This window comes from Drosophila mojavensis, unplaced genomic scaffold, assembly GCF_018153725.1.
Source record: "Drosophila mojavensis isolate 15081-1352.22 unplaced genomic scaffold, ASM1815372v1 contig_36, whole genome shotgun sequence".
In the NCBI taxonomy this organism is placed as follows: domain Eukaryota; kingdom Metazoa; phylum Arthropoda; class Insecta; order Diptera; family Drosophilidae; genus Drosophila; species Drosophila mojavensis.
This window is the reverse complement of record NW_025318858.1, coordinates 13,102,116-13,129,528: the sequence shown is the minus strand read 5'-3', so window position 1 is coordinate 13,129,528 and position 27,413 is coordinate 13,102,116. Positions and strand designations below refer to the sequence as shown.

Sequence of the window (27,413 nt, the reverse complement as noted above, 5' to 3'; positions counted from 1 at the left end):
GTTGTCAGTTGAGCCACAGTGGCGCAACACAAAAATTATTGCAGTGAAATCTGAACTGAAACTTGACGAATTAAAGTACAAAATTCTTTAATAATCAAACGAAAATACTGAATTATAATATATTTTATTGCATTAAATATTAGAATTATTTGGGATAATTATATTACATATTAATTTATACAAATTTCAAAGAAATTCTATTCAACTAATCTTTTTCCAAAATATTTTACATTATGTAAAACTAGAAATTATTTCTGATTTTTATTTCGTTTTATTAAAAATATTATCATTTTCAGTTTTAATAATTGCATGGAATATACATACATATACGTAAAAAAATAAATAAATTAGATTTCATTTCCCTAAAAACGTTTGTAAAAACAATTTCACTGCAATTGCAATTAACTGGGCTGAAAATGTTATGTTTTCCACATTAAATAGACAACTATTTTCGCTTAAAATAATAAATATTATTTAAGAAGAACTTGGAGATATTTCAATCGGACTATTAAAATTTCCATAAGAGTAAGAAAATCATAATATATATTTACAAATTAATGATATTCCATGTCCACAAACAATAATCTTTCACGTACCTTTGTTTAGGTTGACAGCAATGTAACCATGCTTACAATTAACTGAGCTGAAAATGTTATATTTTTAGCCGACTGTTGATGCGTTTTCTGCCAATTTGACAGTTTTAGGCTTGTGGTTTTAAAAAACAAGCGAAGCCATTAAATAATACACAAACGAAGCAAAAGCCAGATCGAGAGTGCTGCCGACCTGTCTGCCAGGCAGCCTGCCTATTAGCCTGACTGCCTGGCTGGCAGGTTTGCAGGCCCGAGGCCAATCCCTCTGTCAATTAGCGATTGGCTGTAACAGCGTACCCCCATCAAGCTGTCAAAAAGTTAAATGTGAAAAACTCATTCGTATCATTTATATTATTATCGCTAATTGAAGACAAGGCCGTAGGTAATACCCAATGGCTTCAGCTCACAGACTCTCCTCCGACAGCTCCCAATTGAAATCAAATGGGAGGAGGCCCTGCAAGAAACCAATGATAACGGAGCCTAGAAAAAAAAGGTTTTAGACGGCATCCAACATTGTATTCATGTTTATTAACACTCGAATGCATTTCTTCGTTTCTGTTTCAGTTGCCTTACGAAAAACTTTACAGTGGCTTCTAGCCCAAATGGGATAAAGTTTTGAATTTCTTTCATTATTTTCGTTTTTTTTTTTTTTTTTTTTTTTTTTTATATTATACTATTTTCAAAAGAAAATTCCGCACGACTACACTGATTTATTTAGGTCGAGAACAGAGCAGACACAACTTATTTAAATCAGCTGCGAAATAATCTAAAGAGGTTAACTTGAAGAGTTGTCTAAAAGAAGTGAATTAAGTATATTTTGGGTTTGAGTACATTTTTAGTGGTACTTTTTTTTCAGAAGATTTTTCAATTGACTTAAAACACATTTCACTTAAAATATTCTTTTGTGGGCATTTTTAAAATGAGTTCCGGAACTCTCAAAGCACTTCTCGCTTTTTGTTACATCATAATTATCAGCATACATGCGCCAACATTTTAGGGGCGTATTTAATTAATTGAAATGCCGTCTTTTGCCAGACTTCGCCTACGACTAAACTCTCAAGCACTTTGCTCATCCATTTGCCCCTGCCGGCGCGAGCGTCCATTAGTGGAAAATAGCGAGGCATAATTGTGCCAACATTTAGCATCATTATTTTTGCGCATTATCTTTGATCTTAATAGTTCGCTTTGACAACGTTTTTACTTTTTTGGGTTGGGGCTAGCCCGCAAAGCATTTAATGTGATTAATTAATTTAAAGTCCCAAGGGACCAGTTACAAAGACATCATCTGCTCTCCAAATATTTACTAAAAAAAAAAGAAAATAAGAAAGAGGAGGAGACGAAAAAGATTCCCAATTCCCCTAATTGCCTTCAATCAAACAAGAAAGTTTAGTAAGAAGAGCGTTGACAGTGACACTTGAAAAATTAACAACAACAACACACAATAATAAAAAAACAAAAGAAACTAACGATATTTTGATGTTGCCCCTACCGCAAGGTGCTCTTGAAAAATGAATGTGAAATTAAGGGCCTACTACCCTTTGATAAGTGCCATCCAGGTGAGCACTCGCTCGTCAGTTTCACATTTTTGATGGACAGAATGGACAGGACGAAGCCGCACAGGTAAAGTACAGCCAGGACAACAAAAGGGCCTTCTGTACGGGGCCATTTATCAACACTCCACGGCGCCATTTTAACTTAATAAACAATAATCAGGCTGTAATTATATGATGGTAATGGCATAATGAGAGCCCAGACAATACGTCAACGTCCTTGTTTGGCTTGATAATTGAAAATGTTTGTAATTTTCGCCTGGCTTTCCTTTCCTTCTTGCCGTTGTCTTGTGCTTTTCCCCAAACTTTGCACTTTTATCTGTTGCAAAACTTTTGTTGGCCTTTTTTCTCCATTTGCCTTCACTTATTTTTTTTCTTCTTTTTTGTTCCTTTTTGTTTTGTTGCTTTTATTATTGTTGTTGGTTACTGCTGCCACAAAAGTTTTGCGACAGTTTAGGGATTAGCAGTACAGAAGTAGGCAACGCCGGACAAAAAAAAAAAAAAAAAAAAAAAATGAGAGAAAAGTTTCAGGTCATGTACAAATTTAAGTGCTAAAAAATTTGCTGGATTATGTGGTAGTTGATGAAGCTGTTGCGCGGGGAATTAAATGTCAAATATTTGATCTTAGCTCGACGCATTGTTGCTCCAGTAATTCACTAATAGATTTCTCTGCCGAATATTGGAATTTGATGATGATCTACTCCTGCCTAATCTCGCCAACTTCCACACGTGGGCCAGGCAAACAAAACTTTTGATTATAACTGGCAGCCTACGCGCATAAAACTTAAGACAAACACAGCTGACGTTTTTTGTGGAATGAAAGACAGAGAGAGAGAGAGAGAGAGAGAGAGAGAGAGAGAGAAAAGCGATAGTCAGTGTGGGTTGGCTTGACTAGGCTCTGCGGCCTATCAAGATAAATATTAGGCACATTGTACGCCCGCTTATTATTTTTAGCCGAGGCAAAGTCGAACTTTTAGCGGGAGCGTATACCGAAACTAACTAAGAAAGCAAGTAGCAACAAAATTCTGCAGAAATTGGGGAAAAGGTAACACACAAAGTAATCTCTATCGTTATTGTATTGTATTCGAATAATGACATACTCCTTAAAGACTGAAGAGTTGGTAAAGAAAAATATGAATTATTGCATTTTTTATCTATTCATATTTTATTTGTATTTGTATTTATAATTAAATGCTACTTCTAGAAAATCTTAGTCTATTTCATTTATTCTTTATTATTTATTATTTTTTATTTATTTTATTTTTTTTTAGTAATTTGAGGCTAAGTTATTCAACATTTCTAACATATAAAACTTAAGCAAAATCACAGTTTTGCCCACAAATTTCTATTCAAGTTATAATAACCGAGCAGGGAACTAGATACTGGGTATTTGGCTGGAAATTGAAGTCCCAGCGCAGCTGATGTAAAAATAATTTTCGGTACACGCCAGACATAAGCCCGAAGCTGTTGCTTTGCCAACGACTTCGTAGTTTACTTCAAGTGCGGCGGGGCCAATGAAGATATTATAGAGATATTATTATTTTGCGGCCACGAGGTGGGGGTGGTGGGACTATGGAACTTTTCACTAAGATGCTCGCTTGTACTTGTTTGCGCTTGGGCTGGCCGCTTGCGCAATTTAACTAAAAGCTCAATCAATCATCTCACATAGACACGGCGCCTCCATGGCAATGCTTAATTTCTGCTTTAGTTCCCTCCACCTCTTCCTCGCTGTCGTCCTCACTATCTGTCTCTCGCACAGCTGACGCTGCCTTTGTCAATGTTGTCATAGAGTTTCGCTTGGACCAAGGACCGCTGCGCCTGAAGAAGTTTTAAGCCGCTTTTCAAGGCGCTTTTTGAAGTTTATCTGCTCGGTTGGCAAGTTTGGCCAGGCAACCAAAAAGGCCCCGTTGCATTACCTGGCCAAAATACGCGCACGCGTCTTTGTATATGTGTTTGTGTTTGTTTGTATGTGTTTGTCTTGCATGCATTTTAGGCAACCGCTAGCAAACATATTTGTTTAGCTACAAAAGGGTTGATTATTAGGCACCAATGCTTCTCGGAACTGAAAATTGTTGCGGCTAATGCGCCCAAAGGCGGCTTAGCGATTAAGTCTGCAACGTGATGAGGCCTTAAAGTAATTGCTTGAAAATGAGCCCAGCTTTTGATGTACACGTTGTGCAATTAAAATGGGGAAAGGCCTTTAAGGAGGCTATATGAAGAGAACTGTAAAAGTATAAATGACTGACCATTCCCTATAAAGGTGCCAATATTATATATCTATCAATGATATTATATTATGTTAATTTATAAATAGAAACTTAAAACACAAATTCTCCAAGTAGCTTATCTACATCCACCTCTAATACGCGCATCCACACCTGTCTGAGCATGTTGCATATTTAATGACCGAACAAATATGCCCAACTCAACCAGAACACGGCTAGAGTTGATAACACAAAAACTATCCTTCATAAACTTACAGCTCGAGGCTGATGCTGAGTCGCACCCTTATGCCCACAGACGACGACAATGATGATGATGAGCGACAGAGAAAAAAAAAAAAAGGAAATATATACACTATATATATAGAAAACAAAAAAATGTTGTGAATGCAGGCAAGAACAACAATGGGAATAAGAATATAATTATGTCTGCTTTTTCGCAATTATTTCAATTATAAACACAAGCTGTTGCATTTGGCAGTGTGCCACAGCAACAGCAACAACAACAACAACGGCAACAACAACAACGGCAACAACAAACAATGAAACATTGCCGTCGGGCAAACCGTGTGCTGGGTAACGGGTAACGGGCTGCCTTTCGCATAAAAATCCTTGTGCACACTTTGCAGCATGCACCATGGGAGCATGAAGCATACAGCACGGGAGACGCTTGCATAAAATGAGCACATTAGCCTAAAAGCAGGCAGCATAAACTGTGCACAACTCCAGCGTCAGCTCACTGCTGGGAGCAGAAGGTGTTGCACTGAGCAAAGAAATAAATAAAACCTAGACAAAGGAATGCTAGTAGAGATAAAAGACTGAATACCCTAGCAGACAACTACGAAACGTATAACTAATACTCGAAAATTATACGTGTAGAGAGTTGTGGTTATACTTATGTATTCTACTTTGAGATTTGTACAGTGTAAAGTCGAAATTTAATCTGAAGAGAATTTTAACAAGATTACAAAGTTTTAGATTTATTGTCCAGACAGAGATAGAGACAGTCGACTCTCGTTATTTCGAAATTCAAGGGACTCTTAAAATATTTCGAATTGTCGAGTGTTAAACCATATGAGAATAACCGCGTCTTAGCAATGATTTTTAGTTCGAATTACTGAGTGATAACTTTGAATTAATGAGAGGTTCGAAATAACGCAGGTTTGAAATAACAAGAGTCGACTGTACCGCTTTAACCAAAAGCCTAATTCACCAAAAATATAAAAATGATTTAAGTATATTTTAAATTAAATGTTTTAGTAATTACTTCTCTAGAAAGTTGACAAATTTTATCATAGGTTATCATGCCCCTTTCGCTCTTTTCCAATGGGTATTCGACATAAAAACAAAGACGCTCCACTGCATGCAGCTGTTTTTGTGTAACTGCCAGTGCTGCTGCAGCTTGTTGCATATGCATGCCTAGGCGTAATGCGTGAAGTCTGGACAGCGCAATGCCAACAACAACATAATTGCTATATAAACAGAATGAGCTTGCCTGACTTCTGACTGTCTGGGTGTGTGAGGCTCTCTCTCTCTCGCTCTTTGTCTCTTTTTGTCGCTTTCGGTTGTGTTCATATTATTTTTGGCATGCGCCGGGAATTGTTTTTGGCTCACGTAACTAGCAGCAAAAGCAACTCGTGCTCATAATAAAACTTTTACTATGACAGTAAAATTTTAATAAAATCACTGCAAAACTACAAAGCACTTGAGCTACAAAATGTACCAATGCCGACCAAGACCAGACCAGACCAGACCAAGACCAAGACCAAGACCAGACCCAGCCCAACAGGCATGTTCACTGGATGCCCGAGACTTACGAGCAGAGTGTATTAGTGGTGTTGTTGCTCTCGTTGGCGCAAAAGCATCATGCATGCCATTGAAGACAGCAAAAACGTAGAAAAATCTCTTTTTTTTGTTTTTTTTTCTAGCATACTAAAAATAGTTGTAGAGCCGTATAGAAATGTTATATATTCATAGATATAAGAGTAAAAAGTATCTATTAAGTAAATAAAGTTGCTATTTAGAAAAATTATTTTTTAGTATTCTATTAAATTTGTGAATTCTATTCTGCTTTATTAAATTTTGTGAATATTCGGTCTAAAAACTTAGTAAACAATGAAAAATATATTGAGGAAAAAATAATTTTGACATGCATTTTAATATATAAAAAAAAGAGGAGGGATTAAAATGTATGGTATCCAAAGCATATTTAGCTTCGTATATAAGAAAACAATTTATACTCAGTGAACCTATTGATAATAAACTTAAAACATTATTTTTTACTACATTTTACTAAGTTGCCCCTTTCAAATTGAAACTCGTACACTTAGTTTCAGCTTTTCTTTAATTTAAATATTTATACCCTGAATCGATTGATTTATGTTTTAATTTATCAAAATTTAATTTATTCATGTTCATTTCTTTATTATTTAACAATCAAATCAATCAATTAATTTAAATATTGATGGCTGCCCTGTGTATTGGGGTAACTTTACGAACAAGCACCTCGTACTTGCTGAACTGTCTCAGAGGGAAACTCTCGTCGCGGATGAAGCAAAGCCTCTTTGACAAATAGAGGGTGCCGATAAAAATGCCACCATCGGTTTTAGCACGACAAACGTAGACGCGCTCATCTTGAACGGTTGTGCCAACAGATACAGCATGCTTCTCTCTAAACCCATCGTAGCTGCGCACCCAGTGATAGGTGAGGGTCGCATTGGATACCAACAGCTCGTAGTAGGGGGCCCGCTTACCCAATGAATCGTTGTTAAAGGTAGCGTAACCAGTCTCGGCTCTAACACGTGCTGGCAGCACTGAGCTAGCGTAATCTGTGCGGCCCACATAGCTGTAGTAACCATCTGAATCGATGCCTCCGAGCACAGCATTTTCAGGGAAATTATACGTCTTATCGGAAATCACCCAGTTATCCGTAGTGTCGTAGGAACTGCAATGAATAGTTCCCAGCAGCTGGGCAAAAATAAATGCACAGGCGAAGAGTTTCATCGATGAATACATCGTGCTAACTGTTTGATAACAAATCAAATACTGTTGTGAACATGTGGAATACGCTTCATACTTATATATGCTTCTGATTATTATTTTAGGGAATCACACTGATAAGCACTAGTGTTATAAATCTCTGGGGATGTGGGGGGGTTAACCTTTTGCATTAAATATAGATAAGACTTGACAAAATTTAGTAAAAGATTTTGTAATACTATTAAATGTCACTTGACTGCTTACTGACTAACTTCCAGGGAACTAAAATATTGATAAGAGTTAACGGAAGGTTTTCTGATAACAATTGAGAGCTGTGAGCAAACACACAATTGCAAGTAGTACAAAAATAGACTTTCTACTGAGAAACTGTGGTTATCCATATACATAGTTTTTGATTTATTACGTAGTATTATCACGTTTTTTGTAATGGAATTACATTATTAGCTTGAAATACTTATTTTATGTTTGAATTTTACGTCGTTTATTTATGTATATATATATATATATACATATATATGAAACGTATTTACCTCTCAATAAGCATTTAAACTCTTTACAAATCTATACACACTCTCTGTGCCCAGCTCTGTACATTGCACATATAAATCAATTGCGCCACGCCCACCTTATAAATACAAATAAATCAAGTCACTGCTGTAAGCCTAACCCAACCAAAAAACAAAAGCCGCCCAAATGATAAAACCACTGAAAAAAAACAGAAATAAAAAGCTCCAAAAAAGTGAAAGGAAACGCTTGAATTAATTTGCATTATTAAATCGTTCGCATAAATCGCACAGCAGCAGTAACAAATACAATAATGGAATAACGAAAAAAAAAAAACGAAAAATACAATACGATAATTAAAACATCCCCAAGGAGCTTGGAACTAATTGCCGCAGCCCTTTGGCAGTTGGCGGCGAATGTTATAAATAAATAAATGAAAGCCAAACCAAACCAAACCGAACCGAACCGAACCAAAGTCAACGCCATGCATAAATTATAAGCAAGTGTGGCTCTGGCGCCTTAATTTATGCTTTAAAATTTCATATTAATAGCGAACAGCATGAAAATTGGCTCAGCGAACAGAGGCAGCGAGAGAAAGAGACAGAGAGAAAGCAGCCAACTGCCAACGCAGCGAGGGCAATCGAGAACGCGAGAAATTTGTTGCAAACGCACTAATTCAATAATTTATGCACATTTTTTAACACATGAACGCATTTGGGCAACTGCAAGGCTTCCCGAATCCCTTTTCTGACAATTTTAATTAAAATTAAGTAAATGGCAATGCAAAACGGATTCAATTTTTATATACATACCCTGTAATTTGAATCATTTTTAATTTTGATTGCAAGACGAAAAATATATCCAATATATTTATGTATATAAAAAATATACAACTATGTTAAAATTCTTTATAAATATTTATTTTTATATAAATAATATATTTAAAATTTCATTAAATTAAATTGCATTCCATAAATACTATGTTTAGCTTATATACACTCCTCGTCTACATTACAGGGTATATACATGCATATAAATAATATTCAATCCAGGGCAATGAAGGCATATTGAGTGAGGTACTTTCGGCTTGGCGTGCGTTTCAAATTGAGCGGATTAAGTTTAATTACAATTTTTCGCCTATGGTGGGTGGGACAGAGCCACAAGCACACACATATACGCACACACGCACACGCACACACTTGCACATGACATACGCAGAAGGGAAGAACATGCAGCAGCTCCTTTGTGCAATGCATTTGTAAGGGTTGTTCCTTTTGTCTGACGCATGAATGAAAAGTAAACCTTTATGCAACACTCAGCGGGATGCAATGCAATGCAGACCGAAACCAAAAGCAGAACCGCATTTAAAGCCAACCCCCCCTGAATCAACCCCCTCACACAGACACACACAGACACACCCAAGCGTTCCATATCTGTGGAAAATTCGTTACGCACACGTGTTCAATGTCGGCCTGGCCGACGTCCCAAAACAGCTCCTGTTGCGCTCAGTGCTTATAATTGGATTTAGTTGTCGTTAAGTTTGGACTGCTTATTGTTTTGCGCCCGCTCGTGCATATGTTGGTTGTCATTATTGGCACCCAACAACCAAGGCGACGATACCAAGGCAATCTTCGCCAGCATCGCGTGCTATGTTGAGTATGGACACAGACTTAATGCATTTGCCTTTTGGGGTTGCCGCTTTTCAAAGCATTTAGCCCATTGAAATTACAGAGGCCATAAAGAAAACTGATTACTTTACTGACGACTTAGACATCGTATGGTTGGCAACGTGTCAAGAGGGTGCACTGAGTTAGAGCATGGATAAGGTTAATTAAATGCAATATTGAATCGTAATGTATGGCTCAAGCTCCTAATGAATATTATTGTGTTGAGGCCAAGTGCATGCTGACCCAAGCCTGATTTATGGCTACGAAATCAAACAGCGCTAAAACAGACCAAAATGAGAGCATTTAAGGTAATTAATTTGAATCTAGCTAACGAATTATAAAAAACGTTTAATAATGATAAAGAATGAATAACATATTTTGTTTTTCTTTATATACTTTATTTTTGTTCACATTTTGTTCAAAATAATTTTATAATAAATAAAATATTTATTTTGACTACCTTTTTATTAAATAGTTATAAAATTTTTTTATTTTGTATCTAATACTTTTCATTAATTATTGTTTATCAAAGCGATTTAGTCATAAATGCTAATCAGCGAGGATTTTCGGAAGAGAAAATAAACTCTTAAAAAATAGGAATACAAATATCATTCAATTTTTTGCTTTTATATGTTGGTTTAATTGGTAATTAATTAGGCATAAAATAAATATGTCTAGACTTAAATTCATTTTACTACATTCGATTCTAGCAGCTTATCTGCAAATTTAGCCAAATAATTTGATTGGCTATTAAAGCCTTTTTCTTAGTCCATAGTCTACCTTCGAGCTGACACTTTGGAACCTGAAACGCTACGAATTATTTACAGAGTAATTACGTCTAATGCTATGCCCTCCTCCCAAGTCTGGCGTCTGCTTGCTGGCTTTGCTTGCTGGCCACATGGTCCTCTAATTACTTTCGAAAATTGTGATCAATCACACGGTATACATACATACATACCTCTAAATAAATATAGCGAGTATGTATTCATTTATATATATGCTACTTGTTGTTGTTCTATGCTTCAACCCCACAGCTGCTGCTGCATAATGGCCAAGTCACCTCCAGTGGACACCTCAGAGTCAACGCCAGAAGCCAACGGCATGGCCAAAAGCATTTCTGCCTTAATCGTTTCATGTCGCGCGACAAGTTAAACCCACAGCCAATCCCCCACAGCTCCTCTACCTCCTTCTTCATCGATGGTGGAGCCACACAGCTAGCTGGTGGTGGCAACCATTCCAACTGCGAGTCGTGGTCAGCTGTGCGTCAGATTTGTGTAGATTAGCTGAACAGTTGGGTCTGGGGTCTTGTGCCTGGCAGGCGCTCTTAGTAATAATTGCAAATCAATGACAGGGAAATTCAATTCAAAGGCTGCCAGGCGACACCACAACAGCAACAACGACAACAGCAACAACAACAACTTTGAACACAACAATGGAAGCAACATGGAGGCAGCTTGAAATTTCAATTCGATCGATTTGCAATTGACAAAAAGCGTGCCGCACCAAATGTTGCCCGGCATACGTAGGTAGCGGGGGCCAACTCCACGGGATTTGCGTTTAAATGACCAACGCAATTATGGCCAAGCATAATTATAGCTGTGTGGGTATATATCTATATACAAAGATGTGTATGTCGATATGTGTGTGTATGTGTGAGCGTGCGCCATTGTGTATGACGGCGGCCGTGCGTTTCTGCGTTATATTGGAAATTTTAATTGATTTAATCAAACAATGACAAAGATTAATGTGGTTTATTAACATAGACGTCAAGGATGGGGTCCGATAATTTAGTTCAAGTATAGAATACTTCACAAATTACATTTTTGAGGAGCTAAAGAATAATTAGAATTTATAAAAATCCAATTTGTGTAATATTCAATTGAAATAATATTTTAAAACGGCATTTTAATAATAATAATAGTATTGAAGCAATAATAAATAAAATAAAACAATTTGTTGATAGTAAAAAATTTAATATTAAAGAAAAAATAGTTTTAAAAGATTTTGTAAAATATTGAACACATTTTGAAAACATTTGTATATATCGATTTGAACTTTTAACACTTTCATTACCGTAAATAATATTTCCAGTAAAAAATGCCACATTCCAAAATATTATTTGCTCAGTATTTATAATTACATACAATTCGATATAGCTAATTTGACCCCGCTTTCAATTATTATGTCGCCCTACTTCGCTGTTTATCTGTGTCTGTGTCTGTTTATCTTGCATTTTTGTCGCATTGTGTATTTGCTTTGTGTAAGCGAGCTAATTGTTTTTAAATGCAAAACTATAAATATGCAAAGCATTTACATAGACAAACACACAAGTACATGTACATACATGTGCGCCATTCAATGGCTGCATATTTACAAGCAATAATTTATTAAATGGTAATTGTTTATGGCATATTATGGTCATTATGGTGCATGCCTTCATTTATTTTAATATGCCTTTAATCAACACGGTAACACACACACATACACAGCCAACCATTTCAATCAATTGTCATTTGCATAAAATCAACATTAAAACGGCGGCGTCCTCCAACCACAATCCCACTAAAAAATTAAATAAAAAAAAAAAAAAACACAGAAAAAAGTACAAAAAAAAATTCCAACCCAGCGAAATTTTAATTAAAAATCACCTTACAGCAATGGAAAACAACAACGTGAATTTCTACCGAAAAAAAATTGCCGAGCAACATGCAAAAATGGGTTTTGGCTCGCTACAAAAGTGAAAGTCACTAAATTTGAAAAACGAAAATTGCTGCGCGCGCACCGAGAGCTGCAATAAATTTCAAGTCAAGATCCCCGAGAAAAATACAAAAAAAAAAAAAAATTGCGCATAAATTAAACGTAAAATGTTGCCAAGTGCAACTGGAGTTTACGATAGTTAGTTAGTTCCACGGCAGGTGGCAAAAGGGTTGCGGGTGGGTTGGCGTTGCCAGCGGGCACTTAGCTTAGACGCAGGCACTGCAGTGAAAGTAAAGTAGTTAAAGTGAAAGCCCTCAAATGCAGACGATTTGCATAAATGCAAATTTATAGCGAACTGTGTGCGAGAGAGTTACCGTTAAGAGCACACACAGCCGGGCGCACATCACTCAAAATGACGTCCACGCACTAATGAAGCAACAAAATGGGCGTGGCATTGGTACGACAAGGGACGGCTGAAAAATAACAATGGGCGTTGCGTTTCAACAGCGCGGCACTGATTTGATAAAATACGCCCCAGCTATAAAGTTAATGCCTTTGCAGTGCAAAAGCATAAAAAAGTGCAGATTATAAAAAAACATAAGATTGAAGTGAAATATATGCAAATATATTGTGAATAAAACACACAAGCAATGCATGGTAAAAATACTTGATTTCATCGGCATAGAATAGAGTTGTAAATTATTAAACTATAGATGAAAAAGAAAACATTTTTTTCTGTGCTTAACAGAATATGGAAAATTTAGTTATTTAGTAGATTTTAGAAAATTTTTAATTCATTTGCAATCCGTCTCAAGCTAAACTATAAGAAAGTAGACTAAATTAAGTCTAGTAAACTAAATTCATATATTTACATACTCTACTCTCTATCTATCAGGACATGGCACTTTCGATTATTATAGGTATGATCTAGTAGTCGTCTAATAAATAAAGAATATATTCTTTGCTGCTCTAGCATCAGACGACTCACAGAAGATGATTCAACGCAATGGGCTATCCAGTAATTATGTGCTATTTGGCAATCTATATTCAAATTCCGTTTGCTCCACATATCCAATTTTACACTCACTCAACTCATTAGCCTTGCAAACTTGCATCAAAAGTTGTTGACTTTTGATGGGCAACTTTGATTCCATTTATGACCCCTGCCAGCACAACCCTGCCAACCCATTCGAGTGCCAACGAGTTGCATTCAAAGTCAATCAATACGTTTGGGGATACAGCAACTACTTCCGCCTGGCTGCACGTTATTTCCTACTGCCTGATGTTGCAGCACAGACAGCGTCTGCCCAAGTGTCCGCCAGTGCCATGACAACGTCAGTCGCATTGCCAGCTTCAACTCCAGCAACAAAAACAACAACAACTTCATTTCATTTTATTTGCACGCATCGCGTTGTCAATAGTTAAATGTATATATAGCATGTACCCCGCCCCTAGACTTTCCCCCAATTTGACCTTTATTGGCAACGGCAACCATTTGCTTCCACCTGATCACATTTCACACGGTCGCAGCAAAGACACCCTATGCCACGCCTCACCCATCTGTAGCACCCCTCCACACCTGTACACCCTTTTCCACGCTCGTAACAATTTTTGCATGCGTTGACATGTAAAATTGTTGCGCAAGTCTCCAGGCGATGCTTTTGCTGCTGTTTGTGCTTGTCTTCTATTTGTTATTGTTGTTTTTGTTGCTGTTGCTGCTGCTGCTACTGCAGTTGTTGTTGTTGTTGTTGTTGCTATTGTTACAGCTACCCTGTTTGGGGGCATGGTGTTGCTATTTTAATTAATGGCTATATGTCAAATGCATGCAAATGGGTTAAAAGGCTGCCAATTTCCGTATAAATATAGTCAAGCGTCCACTCTCAAATCGAGGCTTACTGAGCAGTTAATCCGCCTATTTAATGAGAATTAATACTTAATATACTTAATTTGGGTTTTTTAAATAGGAGTATGTACTGGCAACGAATATACAATATGAATTAATGAGAATTTCATATGCATATGTAATATATTATAATAATAATTTAAAATTGATTGGAATCTCATTTAAAAGAGACTAAGCTCTATGTGTATTCATGATAATGACATATTAGAATGTAGAAGAAGAGAGTGAAAGAGAAACTTAAAGATAATGCGAATCAAGCAGACTAAAATTATATGGACTGATAGGAAGAAGAAAGTATTTTTTAATAAATTTTAAACAAATGCTCTCCATTATTCTATGCGTATAATAATCTCTATTGCGTTCAAACTTAATTAAAATTTAAAAAATATATAAAGTAAACTTTAAAATGGAGCATAAGAAAGAGAGAGAGAGCGAGAGAAATAGAGAGAGAGAGAGAGCGAGAGAATAGGAAAGCCAGCTAAATAGACTGAAATCTCTCTGCCCATGCTTAAATTTTAAAGTTTATAAATCTTTAAAAATATTCTATATTAAAAGAAGTCATCAACACAGTCCAATTCATATAGCAAACTCTTTTTTTTTTCGTTTTCCACCTTAATTAAAATTAAATATAATATATGTTTTGAAAAATTCCTTTTCCTAGTCTTATTTATCATACATATGCCCTTAGCTTAAAGCCATAAAGTAAACTAAATCAAAGCTAAGACTGTTAAAAAATCAATCATAAATGCAAAAGGCGGCCCAAACGTACCCTTTGGCCATTGAGGCTGAGGGCATAACTCTTCACCGTTATCATTAGCATACATTACGGCTTGACCCTCAAGTGCTGTCCAAATGGCCTATTATGTGCTTGTAGCTGGTTGCTCCATTGGCTTCCTAACTCATTTTTTTTTTTTTTTTTGTGTTCCCTTTGGCTGTTGTCAATGGCAAAGGTCCCATACGAGCACGAGCACGCGTAGATGTGTATGTGTGTCTTTAGGTCTCCTCTGTTCAGCAATAACTGTGTATGTGTGTGTGTGTGTTTGTGTGACCAGAGCAAATGATAATAGTAGTTGGCTTGTCGCACACAAACACAATGCAATGCGAAGCGCTTCCCTCGACCGATGCTGACCGAGTGATAAAAAAGAAATGGAGAGAGAGTGAGCTCAGTTCAGCTCGTGTGCTGTATTGTAGTTGTTTCGCTGGTGTCCTTCATTCATGGACTCATTCATTCAAGCGTTTCAATTGAGTGGAAAGCTAAGGCTGCGCGCTCCACACCAGTCCCGGTTCTTCATAAGCTTATAAGCTCGTTTGGCCCCGAACCATGTGTATTTCCTGCTCATAGTTTTCGTTTTGGTTTTCTCCTTTCTTCATTTTCTTCGTTCTCTTTCGCTTTTTTTTTTCAATTTAACATCCGTTTTTGTGGCCGTACAGCATGTCTATTATGTTGATGATGTCCTTTGACAATATGTCCAGTAATGGTTATGTCCAGAGTTTGGCGTTTGTCGTTCGTCCACCAACATTGGTATCAAGGATACTCAAGAGCCGGGCTAGTTGCTTTGGTTTTGTTTTTCAACTGATTGCAACAACTGCTTTGTGGTTTCCACTGATGTTGTATAATACAAAAATATGCAAAAATGAAGCAAGGGATAGCTGCGCTTGGTGGAACTGTGTCAATGAATCATTTGAATGAGTTGGTTAAATTTAAGTCAACTAACATAGAGAATAGACGATTCAAAGAGCTGCCATGAGCTGTTTTGCCTTCAGAAAAGCTTTCAATGAGAACTCATGCTTAAGTAACATAATATTTACTTTAGGCAAATGAGATTATGATTTAAGGTTGCTAACCAGTTTTTAATGAAAACGGCTTGGGCCCAAAATTCCAATTAATTTTCAAAAATTACATTATTTCCTAGAAAATGTAGGTTCAAGGGTGAGAGCTTTCGTTGAAGTGAAATATTAGAAATAAAAAATTGATTGATATTACATGCAAATATTATGTATGTGCAATATTTTAATGAAACTTATCTTAACTTTAATAGAAGCATAAAATTCTTATAAGTTTTAGTAATTATATGGTAAATTCCATATTAATCACAATATATCGACCCATTTCACTCTACCGAGCTCCACAATCGATTTCATTTGGTAATCCAATATTGGCTTGGGGCGGCTTTCGACTTTATTGGTGGTTGAATGTGGACCCACTTCTTAACCCACTTACGACGGCACCCTTTGACCTCGACAAACAGCTCATCAGACTTGAGTTTAATTGTTTGTTTTCTTAGTTTATTGAACTGCGGCCGACGGACGTTCGACTGACAACTGGTCAGTTGGGCACTTGCCGTTGATGCACTTAATGTCCATGGCGTGTTTTTAATGGCCATCGCTTTGTCTGGTGAGTTTAATTAACTTCGCTTTAAGCCCAGTGGCCAGCAGCACATGGTACTTTTTCTAATTTATAACCAAGCTGGCAAGACGGCGCGTCCAACGTCCAACACCAAAGCAAATCCCAAAGTCGTTTATTTGTCCTTGCTGCCAGCCATTTTATTTATTTTGTTCGCATCGGATCGCGCCGCGTCTTGTGGCAAATACAGGCCAGGCTACACCAGCTTATGGATGGTACGGAGTGTGTGTATGTGCGTTTTGCTCCAGCTCTGGGCAACTAAAAACCCATAACTATATGTTTTTCTGACACATTTTAAAAGTGCGCCGCAAGTCGCATGCAATTTATTGTTATTGCGTTTTGCACTCGTTTTTCTTTTTTCTCTGTTGCTATTTTTCCTTTGTTCTCTCTCTACCTTTTTTTCTTTTGCTTGTATTTTTCGCAAATCCAAGGACATTTTGCTGTGCATTTGTGTTAACCTAATATGCTTGTAATTGCCAGCAAAAAAAAAAAAAAAAAAAAAGAAAACAAGTAAATAAACCAAAAATAGAACAATGTTCGGCTTTGTTGTTGTTGTTGCTATCGCCGCTGCTGCTGCTATTTCTGGCGCACAGCTTGGTAGTGAAAGTTGCGAAAATAACCACTCGAACCAGCAACTCTATTGTCCGCCATTTTATTTTTACAGACAAAAGTAGGATCCTATATCAGGAAGGGTTATAGCACTTTTCTTAGATATAAGTGTCTTAGATAAAAAATATCAAAAATTCAAATATAATTATTATTGGGAAAGTAAATTATGAATTAATTATCTGTTACTAATTTTTTCAGCATTTGAATATTATTTTTTGACTTTAGATTGAAATTGATAATTATATGAATTTCATATATAATGAAATACAAATGTTATATTATCATAATTAAATAACTTTAAATATGCTTGAATTTAAAGTATATTTCAAGTTATTTAGTTTGATTGTACCAATTAGAAATTTGAATATGCAACACTTGCTTAAGCTTAACTGTACAAATTTCAATGCACTTAAATTCTTATGAATTGAACTTTCCTTAAAGAGATATTAGTTCCTTAAGTTGAAAAAAAAAAAGAAAAATATAATCAAAAAACGTTTTGTAGAGTATATATTTGTCGTCATGCAGGCGAGCAAAAAGTTCTGCTTTGTTTGTCTTGTTTTATTCGAGCAGCTTTTTCGCCATTTGGTCGCTTTAATTTGTTGGTCAGCTTACAAATTTTTATGGCGCATTTTAATTGACGCTGATTCTGTGCCAGAGCCCAAACATGGCACATGGCAGAGTTTTATTTACGGAATATTTTTCTTAACCCAATTTATGGTCAAATTTGTGTGTGTGGGCAATTAATTGGGTTAATAGTGCAAATGGCTCTGGCATTTTAATCATATTACAATCGATTTACCACAAATCACTTTAAAATATACATAGATAGCTAATAAGAGACACTCGTATCAATCGGCCAATTTCGAAGACAGCAAGCAGATACTTCTTATGTTTGTGGGAGTCGGTGGGTTGTAGAAGGCAGCTTCTGTTTCAACCCTCGAGAAAACCTCGACACGTGTCAGTGTCGCTGTCAATAGATGTCAAGAGCATAGAAAATGGAAATCCTAGTCCGTACATAAACTGCCTAGACAAGCCTACTTAACTACTCACTCAACAAGCGACACTCGATCCATGTTGCAACTGCGTCATATGCCATAGTAGCCATAGCCTCCTCCCTCCACCAGCTCCTGCAGAGTTCTACCCACACATCGCATGTCAGTTGAAAATTAAACCTTTCACTCAACTCAAATTCAATTGTTGTTGGTTTTTGCCAACGCGCGTCTTCGAACTCGAAATCTATAACGCACGAAATCAGAAACTGTCCGCCATAAAGTGGGGTTGTTTCTATCCGACCTTCCCCGTCTCGCAAGCTAACGTATGTGGTTTGAGATTTTGGGCTAAACGCATTACACACGACGAGCAACAGCGAGAGACATGACGAGCTTGACGCTGGCGCACTTGAAGCAGACATTTTATTTGTAATATGACAGCACTTCATATCCTTTTCCAATGATATTAAGAGGCAGCCGAACAACAGGAAATTATGCACGTCAGACCTGTCTGCTTATGTGTAATACTCGTACCAGGTTTTCAGACCAGCTCATTTTGCCCGCTGGCCCTTCGTCAGTTATTTGGTTAGCCCTTGCCTCCTCTTCCTCCTCTTCTTCCTTCTCCCGCTCACCCGCTCTCCTGCTCTGTCATGTTTGTCAGGTTTTACGGGGTCTTTGCATACTTGATTGCATTTCCGTAAATGAATTGTTGGTCTTGATGAGGAAACAGATGTGCGATAGATGAGAGATAACGATATTGTTTATATTGATTAGGAGAACATTTTCATTAAAAGTAATCCTATATCGGGAATATTTTTAAATAATATATATATTTTTTTGTGAATAAATTTTTTATTTATATTTATATATTTTATATATATTTATTTATATTATTATTATTATATATTATATTTTATATAGTGTCCTTACAAGTTTGAAATATATTAATATTTTCATTTTCATTAAGTTTACTTTCGCTTCTATCTTTTTTTCATACTCATTAAAAATCCTTTTATCAACTTTTTCCACATATTCATTGTAGCTTTAACATTTTTCAACAGATTATTTGTCGCATTCTTCATAAATTCCTTTCTCTTTGCCATTCACTCGCATATTTTTTAAATTATGCTCCCAAGGTATGTCATCAGTCATAACCTCAGACTGTCGACGTATTTACTTAACTTTGGCACACTCCGTTTTGCTCAATATCAAATGTTGATTGTGTTTACCATTTCATGGTTTCATTTACGGCACTTCCCCTATGCTGGGCCACGTCCAACTTCCCACTCTCCTTCTTCTTCTTCCCTTCGCTTATATTGTCATTTTCAGTCGTGCTTCAACGTTTGTTGTTGATCCCCCCCCGCCCATCTCTTTGCTTCCTGTTTGCGTAGATGGGGTTGTGACTGAAACAATAATACAAAAATATAAAGCTTCCAACTTCTGCTGCTGTTACTGCTGCTGCTGCTGCTATTGCTCTTGCTGCCCTCAGGGCGCTTTAGTACTCGGCGGACTGACCACTTGCCAGCTTCCAAACGTAAAGTAAAATCTGTTTTGCACCGGCAATGGCCTTAAGCAAGAGAGCATAATAGCTACGAACAAAACTGAATTGTAGATACCCTAAAGAGCTAAAATAAACGGTTTAAGCGCTATAATTTAAATCTACTACAGAACAATAGTATTTGGGAATTAATATCGAAATGAAAAGAAATATCTAAAGAAGCAAATATGCAAATGCGAATTTGCTGGAAGAATATATTTTTGTAAATACTTAAATTTTAAACAAATAAATAAATATATCTCTATTTACGATTAAAATGTCGCAAGCTTCTGATCAAGTTGCGAATACCTTCTTCAATGGCACAACAATAATAATCTTCACATGCAACCCCTTTTGATGTGAGGCGCACAGCAGGCAATGGCAAAATGTCAGAGGTCGGGATGGGCGGAGCAGTTTGTTTGACAGCGACGCTCATTTGAAATGCATGCGGCGACAGGATTGGGAATGGGCATGCGAATGGGTAATGGGCATGGGCATGGGCATGGGCAAGACTATGAGTCTGCTTGGCACGAAATTGTGGCAACGACGAAGCAATCAGCTCGTGTCAGCAAGGAGCATATCCTGCCTGACTGACGCCGGCGCTGACTTTTACTCGTCGTTCGGTTGGCTTTTTGGCCTGCGGAAGTGTTTGTTTATTTAATTTCTGGTATTTTTAATTGAATTTTCAATGCTGCCACTCAGATTTCTGATGCAAAATCTCTCTACCTCACTCACTCATCCCTCTCTTTACATTCTTTGCCACATTTACAGAAGCTGCATCATTGGACCCGAGCTGAGTGTTAAGGTCTGTTCCATTGGCACTGTGATAAACCGTTCGGCCTATGCGTCGGACTATTGCCAGCTAGAAGGCACAACGGGCCGACAGACACAGCCAATGCCCATACGCTGGATGGCCTGGGAGAGCGTCCTGCTGGTATGTACACACGCCCGACTTATAAAACTTTATAGCCCAACATACCCAACAAAGTCCAACAAGTTTGAATTGAGTTTAACAAATGCACCTTGTTCACAATATGTTCTCTTATTTTTATTATTCTCAGTTTTGCTTTGCTCATTTACTGCATGAATTGTGCACCGAGGCACAAGTTTATAATTATAAATTAATGAACAGTGTTAGCTGTTCCTCTCCCTCACTTTCTGTCTCTCTCTCTCTCTCTCTCTCTCTCTCTCTCTCTCTCTCACACACACACTTGTTTTGCCATACTTTGTTTCTTACTCATTGGTGGGCGACGGGGTAGTCGATCCTTCAAGCAGCTTGACAGCAAAATGAGTTGTAATTGTGTTAATTATTTTTAATTTGCTTTTTCTGCTGCCTCTTTAAGCAGGCGATTTATGTCAGTTACCTTTTCCGGTCTTCAAGCTTGCCGTGCCACATTATAATAAGTCTATTACAATAGCGTGAGTAAGCAAAAAGCGCTTATATATTATTAAAAATAACTCTTCCAATTTTACCAAGTCACAAATATTTCAACCAGGTAAAGCTAATTGAGAGAGCTTTGCTTGAGAATTAGTTTATTTTGTTTTTATAAATGTTACGCACTGCAATAAATCAAATGATAATAAGACATAATACATGAATAAGAATATACATGAGAAATAAATATAGAAAAGTTTCATCAATATACATCGTAGTAAATAAATAAAGAATCTAGTATAAAATAAATAAATATATACAAAATTTCGATATAAGTTTTTCAGTAGTTCTGATGTTTTGGTAAACTGAGATTACTTCTCTGCTCTCTAGCCATAATAAATTTCTCTACTCTTTAGGTGCAATAGTAATGAAATACCTTAACTTCCAAACATTTTTTAAGCGAAGACGAACCTCATCTAAGTCCAACAAAATAATTTAAGAGCTGCAGTTCGACCAATAGATGGACTTTCTGAGTAATATATATTTTATAAGGATTCATTTTGTTATCTTTCTATTTCTAGCATGCAAGTTCGTTCTCACGCCACATCGGCTTGATCACATACAAAGTAGGCTCTCATAGTTCGAACATAATAAGAGAATATCACTCGCTTAGTACTGATGTTTAGGTGGCGCCGCTCAGCAAAATGTATAATTTGCCTTTATGCATACATACATATACACATTTTTGTATAAACCTTCCTTCCAATTAACTATCGTCTTCGTTATGCATATCAGCACTAAGAACTAAGGCAGCCAAAGTAGAACAGACGCTAAAAAAATCATTAGGTAACACAAAACACAACAAAATTACATTTATTTTTTAACATATCTAATTAATTTTAACCAAGAGTAACAAATATTTCTAACTAGTCCGAATATATATGAGTGTCTAAATAACAAACTCGACTATAAATTAAGACTTTCAATTAGCTGACATGTGCTTGGAGTGCAATAACCCCAGCATACATGAATGGAGCATGTATCAAAGCTCTCTCAGCTTATCTGAAATGCCAACCGAGCACTTTAATTTGCGCTGGAAATGGCAAAGAGCTTCGTTTTTATTACAGCGTAAACAAACGAAGCACAAACAACGAGCAAAAAATTAAAAGTAGAGAATAAAAAAATATAGAACGAAAACAGAACCGAAACATAGGAAAAATATTTTAGAAATCCCCTAGCGCAAAACCGCACTAAATAAATTAATTAACTACATGAAAAACGGCACAGACAACGGAACAAAACAGCCGTACGGACAAAGGACATGTATGAAGTTTGCGGCAAAACCGTAGCGTTCAGAGAAGCAAAGGACAGAACTGAAATTCATGGATAAGCTAACGCATATATATAGCACTAGATCGAGACCCATGTTGGTTGTTGATGCTGTTTCTGTGGTTGCTGTTATACCCATGAGCCCATTCGAAATGGGTAGTCGAATACATATTTGTGTAGGCAGAAGGAGGAGTTGATTTCATATACTGTATATATTCTCAATTAATATATATTCAGGTATTCTGGCGAGTTAGACCTATCACTTCTTAAGAACTACGTAAAACTTTGATATCGTGTCTGCCTCATCCATGAAATAAATTATAATCAATAAATATATGCTATCAGTTATTTACTATTATTTTTTATTATAACTTAATAAAAATTTATTTGATTAATATCGGTGTATTCGCAGTAAAAGGATATAACTGTTTAATTTTTTAAGAATCCTAAAATCTTTTCCATTTAGCGTCGCTGTATTACAAGTTTTTTATTTATTTTATAGACATATCAATAGATTCCCATACTAAATAAATATCAAATAAATATGTATAAAATACCTAAAAGATTGCAAGGTAACTTTTAGTCAACCACACCCTACTAAAGCACTCTCTTACTTGTTATTATTGTATGCCTGTTTGTTTGTGTATTTCCATGTGTGTGTGTATGTTTTAGACAACATTGTACAAGCTGCTTTTAGAGTTGTGCCATTGCCTTTGGGGCAAATGAGCGGCAAAACAGTGGCAGCGAGGGGGGTTTGAGTTGCTCTTTGGTATTTATACATATGTTTATTAAAAAGCGCAAAAGTTGCCTTAAAGGATATCTGTGTGTGCGCATGAATGGCTTTTGTGCCGCCGTGTAGCAACAACAACAACATCAGCAACGATAACCACAAAATCCTTAAGCCAAAACGAAAACAAACGAGAAAGCCTTTTGGCCATATTCGACTATTCATATTAATAAGAAGAAACAAAAACTGATTTAATTGCAGGCCAAATTCAGCACAAAGTCGGATGTTTGGTCCTTTGCCGTTACCCTGTGGGAGATATTGACATTCGCCAGAGAGCAGCCATATGAGCACATGACAGATGCGAATGTTATTGAAAACATTGGACATATCTATCAGGACGATAAAATGCATGTAAGTAGTAAAACAAAATACCATCTCTATATACACATACAACTGTATACATCGAGTTTATCCATGTATAATATATATGTATATATTTGCAGGAACTGTTGCCAATGCCACTCAACTGTCCGCGCGAAATTTACGATCTCATGTGCGAATGTTGGCAACGCAACGAATCAAGTCGTCCCAATTTCCGGGAGATACATTTGTTTCTGCAGCGCAAGAATTTAGGTTTTAAGCCCAACACCCAAACGCTGATGTATTGAAATTGTAAAAAAAAAAAAACACACACACACACACAAGCAAAATAATGAAAAAAAAACCCACTCACGATTTTAGCACATATTTGAAATACATATATACATATATCAAATATTACATGGTAAACTTTAATATAAAACAGTTAAAGAAAAACAAAATCTGAATAAAAAGAAAACACAATGCGAATTTTATGCATTTATATGAGAAAATGCATTTAAAAATAAACGATATGCAAGCTAAACTACGGCTAGTCGTATTTCAGATAGCCCCAACCAAACTATTATCAAGTTTAAAACATTTAAACTCTAGTTGACTAAGAGACATCCGGAAATCAGAATTCTAAACTTATTACATGCGTAGATATTATATATTGTATGGGTTTAGGGCAATAATCAAAGAATACCACAGTATATTGGTTAGAAATTTGTATTATGTGTGTAATAATAGTGACTTACCTATTCTTGTCCGTATACATCCACTGATTTTCACTTTCACATTACACTACACTATTCTGAAATGGAAATTATAAGCATATTAAGATTTAACATAAATAATATTAACAATCTTCGATCAAATTTTTGTTTAACGAGATAGCTTTTCTCACATTTTAAAATTGACTAAATTAAGTTCAATTACCCAAAAAATCTAAATTAAGTTCAATTACTCTAAAAATCCCTTGTATCCATCCACTAATTTTAGTTTTTACACTAATGTAAAATTAAAGAACACAATTTTTTTGTGTAATATTATAAAAAATCTTCGATCAAATTCCTTTTAATGTGATACCTTTTCCGACATTACAATTTAGTTCTTTAAAATAAAGATATATTTATATTACATTCAAATTCAATTCAATGAACTTAAAAACATTTGTTTTGGCTTCTGTTCGGTTGGGGCATAATACACTTAATACTACATAATAATATCTATATATATATTATAAGTGATTTATTGGTCAAACACAGGAGATGCTTAGTATTAGCTTAGCTTTAAGTTCAAATTCAAGTCAATAGCTTAAGATTTTTGCAATCGAACATAATTGAAATAGCATTGTAAATATAGACTTCAAGAGATAGAGAAACTATACACAATTCACAATTTTTGGCATATGATAGACCTAAGTATTTGTAGTCCTGTACGCGTATTCTATGAAATAGAATCTAAAAGAAAGTAAACATTGACATATGTGTGTACCTATCGCTCCTCCACCTGAACGCTATCTATCGAATAATTTTGCTTTAAATGTATATACCCAGAAAATGAAAGGAACTATATTATATACATACATATATATTTATATAAATATAGTTCTATGCTATCCCCCTCTCAATTAAAAAAAATATATAAAAACTCTATCAACTATGACTCAAAATTGAATTTTGATGGATACAAAATAGAGAGAAAAGAGAAATCTACTATATATCCGAGAACCTGCGTATAATTTTGACAATAACTGTTTCGAGCAACTGAAAATTAGAATTTCAATTTATGCAAAAAATGCTTCTAGAACTGCCTACAAGTAGAGAAGTGTGTTCTATATTAAGCTCATATGCTAAGCGTAAATATTCTAATGCTAAGATCATCAATTTTATTTTCAAGCCAATGCTCGAACTTTGAATCACGAGATGACTAAGTCAATTAGACGCATATCAAAATATATTATTTATTCTGACTTACATTGACCTATCACCAATTGTTTTTATTTTCTATTATTCCAATATCATTAATGGACATTTTACTGTGCCTTTTCCTCGTGTTTCTTTCATATTCCATCATTTTTTATGTGGAAGCTAAATTAATTGCTAATCTGAGTTTTATGAATAAGCTTTACGAAGGTTTCGCTGTAGCAACAAAAATGCTTTGAAAATATATTAATTATAAACTATAGAACAAAAGAGAAAATAAATTAATTCGAGCTCGAATTCGGCTAACCGAATCTCAAAGGACCTTCTATCGAATCAACTATAAAAGAATATTCAAATGGAAAACTCAAATAATTATTTGGAGAGTTCATTCAATGAAACATTTGTAATTGTGCAATTGATTTAATTATAAATCTTATTTCGTAGTATATTCCAATCATAAATGCTGATTTTGCATTGTAGACTCATATAAATGCAATTAAAAAAAAACAACTATTATTAAAAATATATATATTCCATAAAACAAGTACACAATTATTTGGAAATGCTGTCGCAAAATTATTAAAAACTAAAGTTTCACTTGCAACGAATCAAATTATGACAAAATTATATGAATTATTAATTTATTTCAAGGCAAATTTAATATATATTCAAAACAACAGCAACAAATTAAACATTCAGACATTTAAAAAAAAAAAAAAAAAAAAACGTTGAGCACAATCATGTTGAATAAAAGTTTTAAAATTTAAGTGGCTTGAAATAGCAAAAACAAACACAAAAAAAAATCATAAGAAACTTAATGAAGAAATTACGAATATATAGCTTAAGTAAAAAATTGCAGCAAACATAAAACAAAAACCAAACCGTAATGACATACAAATCCTAAGTACACAAAATGCAAAACGTAAAATGAATTACAAATAAAAATTTCTTGAACGAACAATCTCCTTGGTGGCGCATTTCTATGGGTGGGGTCGGAGCTCAGCAAAAGCTGTAGCATCACAACTAAATGAGAATTTGAGCCGCTGCGTGCAAGCCAAACAGCTGAGACTGCGCTCCGGGCGGAGATGTCTTGGGGACCTAAAAACAGACAGAACCACACCAACCACCATCAGCTGGCTGGCTGGCTGGCAATGCGACACCCACTGGGCCCAAGTACTGGGGAAAATTAAATAACATAAAATACAAATCCGCTACAAATCCAAAAGCCAACTACAAAATAATAAACTTATTAATTCAAATTGCGATGGCCCCGACACAGCCAGCAGCGACCTGCAAAGGACTTGGCCTCTAGCTGCTGGACTAGCTCTGTCTGGCTGGCTGCTTCGCTGGCTCATCATTGTCGCATTGTTAAATCCTGCAAACATCTGTGTCTCTTGGAGCTCAGTTACCCACAGCTATTTTTGCGCCCTTAGTTTTTCAAAATGCCCTCCTTGCCTGAGAGGTTCTCAGATATTAGCTAGAGATGAACGCGTGAGTGACATTACATACTAAAAATTCGAGAGTTAGCTTTTTCAACTGTTTTGTAAGTTTGTATAACCCATATTTTAAATGCAGTGAACTTATTTTTTTGTTGTTTTTTTTTTATTTTTTTAGTTTTTAATTTTTTTATTTTTTAGTTGATAAACACTATTTTATTTTTGTTTTACAAATGAGCTAGTTTTTATAATTTAAAGCCTGACTAGAAAGATGTTTATCTCTTTTAGATTAAGTTTAGTAGGTGCCCAAATTTACTTTTGGGTTTTGAATGAACAAAACGGCTAATGTAAATTTAAATACGTACAACATATTTACACTCATGCGTATGTGTGTCTATTTTTTTTTTTTTTTATCATAATTCTCGCAGCAATACAACGAAAGACAGACAGTCGCACATACACAGCCTATAAAGTCGCATAGTAAAGTCCTTCCATTTACATTGTAAACTGCCAGAAGAGAGTGAAAGAGACAGCATCAGAAACGAGCGCAGGCAACTCAAAGTACTCTATTTACTTGCGCAGTCCA

General features: G+C 35.7%; 2 protein-coding genes across 3 annotated transcripts in view; one reads left to right on the top strand and one right to left on the bottom strand.

Annotated features, from left to right (window-relative positions):
• The window catches only part of LOC6576689 (discoidin domain-containing receptor 2), a 162,680-nt gene extending 138,838 nt beyond the window's left edge, over positions 1–23,842 (top strand). For both annotated transcript variants that reach the window (XM_015165318.3, XM_015165317.3), the window contains exons 15-17: positions 20,444–20,606; positions 23,365–23,514; positions 23,607–23,842. In XM_015165318.3, coding sequence (XP_015020804.1) covers positions 20,444–20,606; positions 23,365–23,514; positions 23,607–23,771 — 478 coding nt within the window. In that variant the 3' untranslated portion in view covers positions 23,772–23,842. The remainder of the gene's footprint in view (positions 1–20,443; positions 20,607–23,364; positions 23,515–23,606) is intronic.
• LOC6576685 lies at positions 6,761–7,414 on the bottom strand. The gene has a single exon (XM_002002637.4). It carries the CDS (start codon positions 7,375–7,377, stop codon positions 6,817–6,819), a length of 561 nt encoding a protein of 186 aa, XP_002002673.1. The 5' UTR covers positions 7,378–7,414; the 3' UTR covers positions 6,761–6,816.
• Positions 23,843–27,413: the final 3,571 nt, after the last annotated feature.

Bases quoted from the DNA above. Each gene is read 5' to 3' on its own strand.
- LOC6576685 (XM_002002637.4), bottom strand. From the start codon at position 7,377: ATGTATTCATCGATGAAACTCTTCGCCTGTGCATTTATTTTTGCCCAG.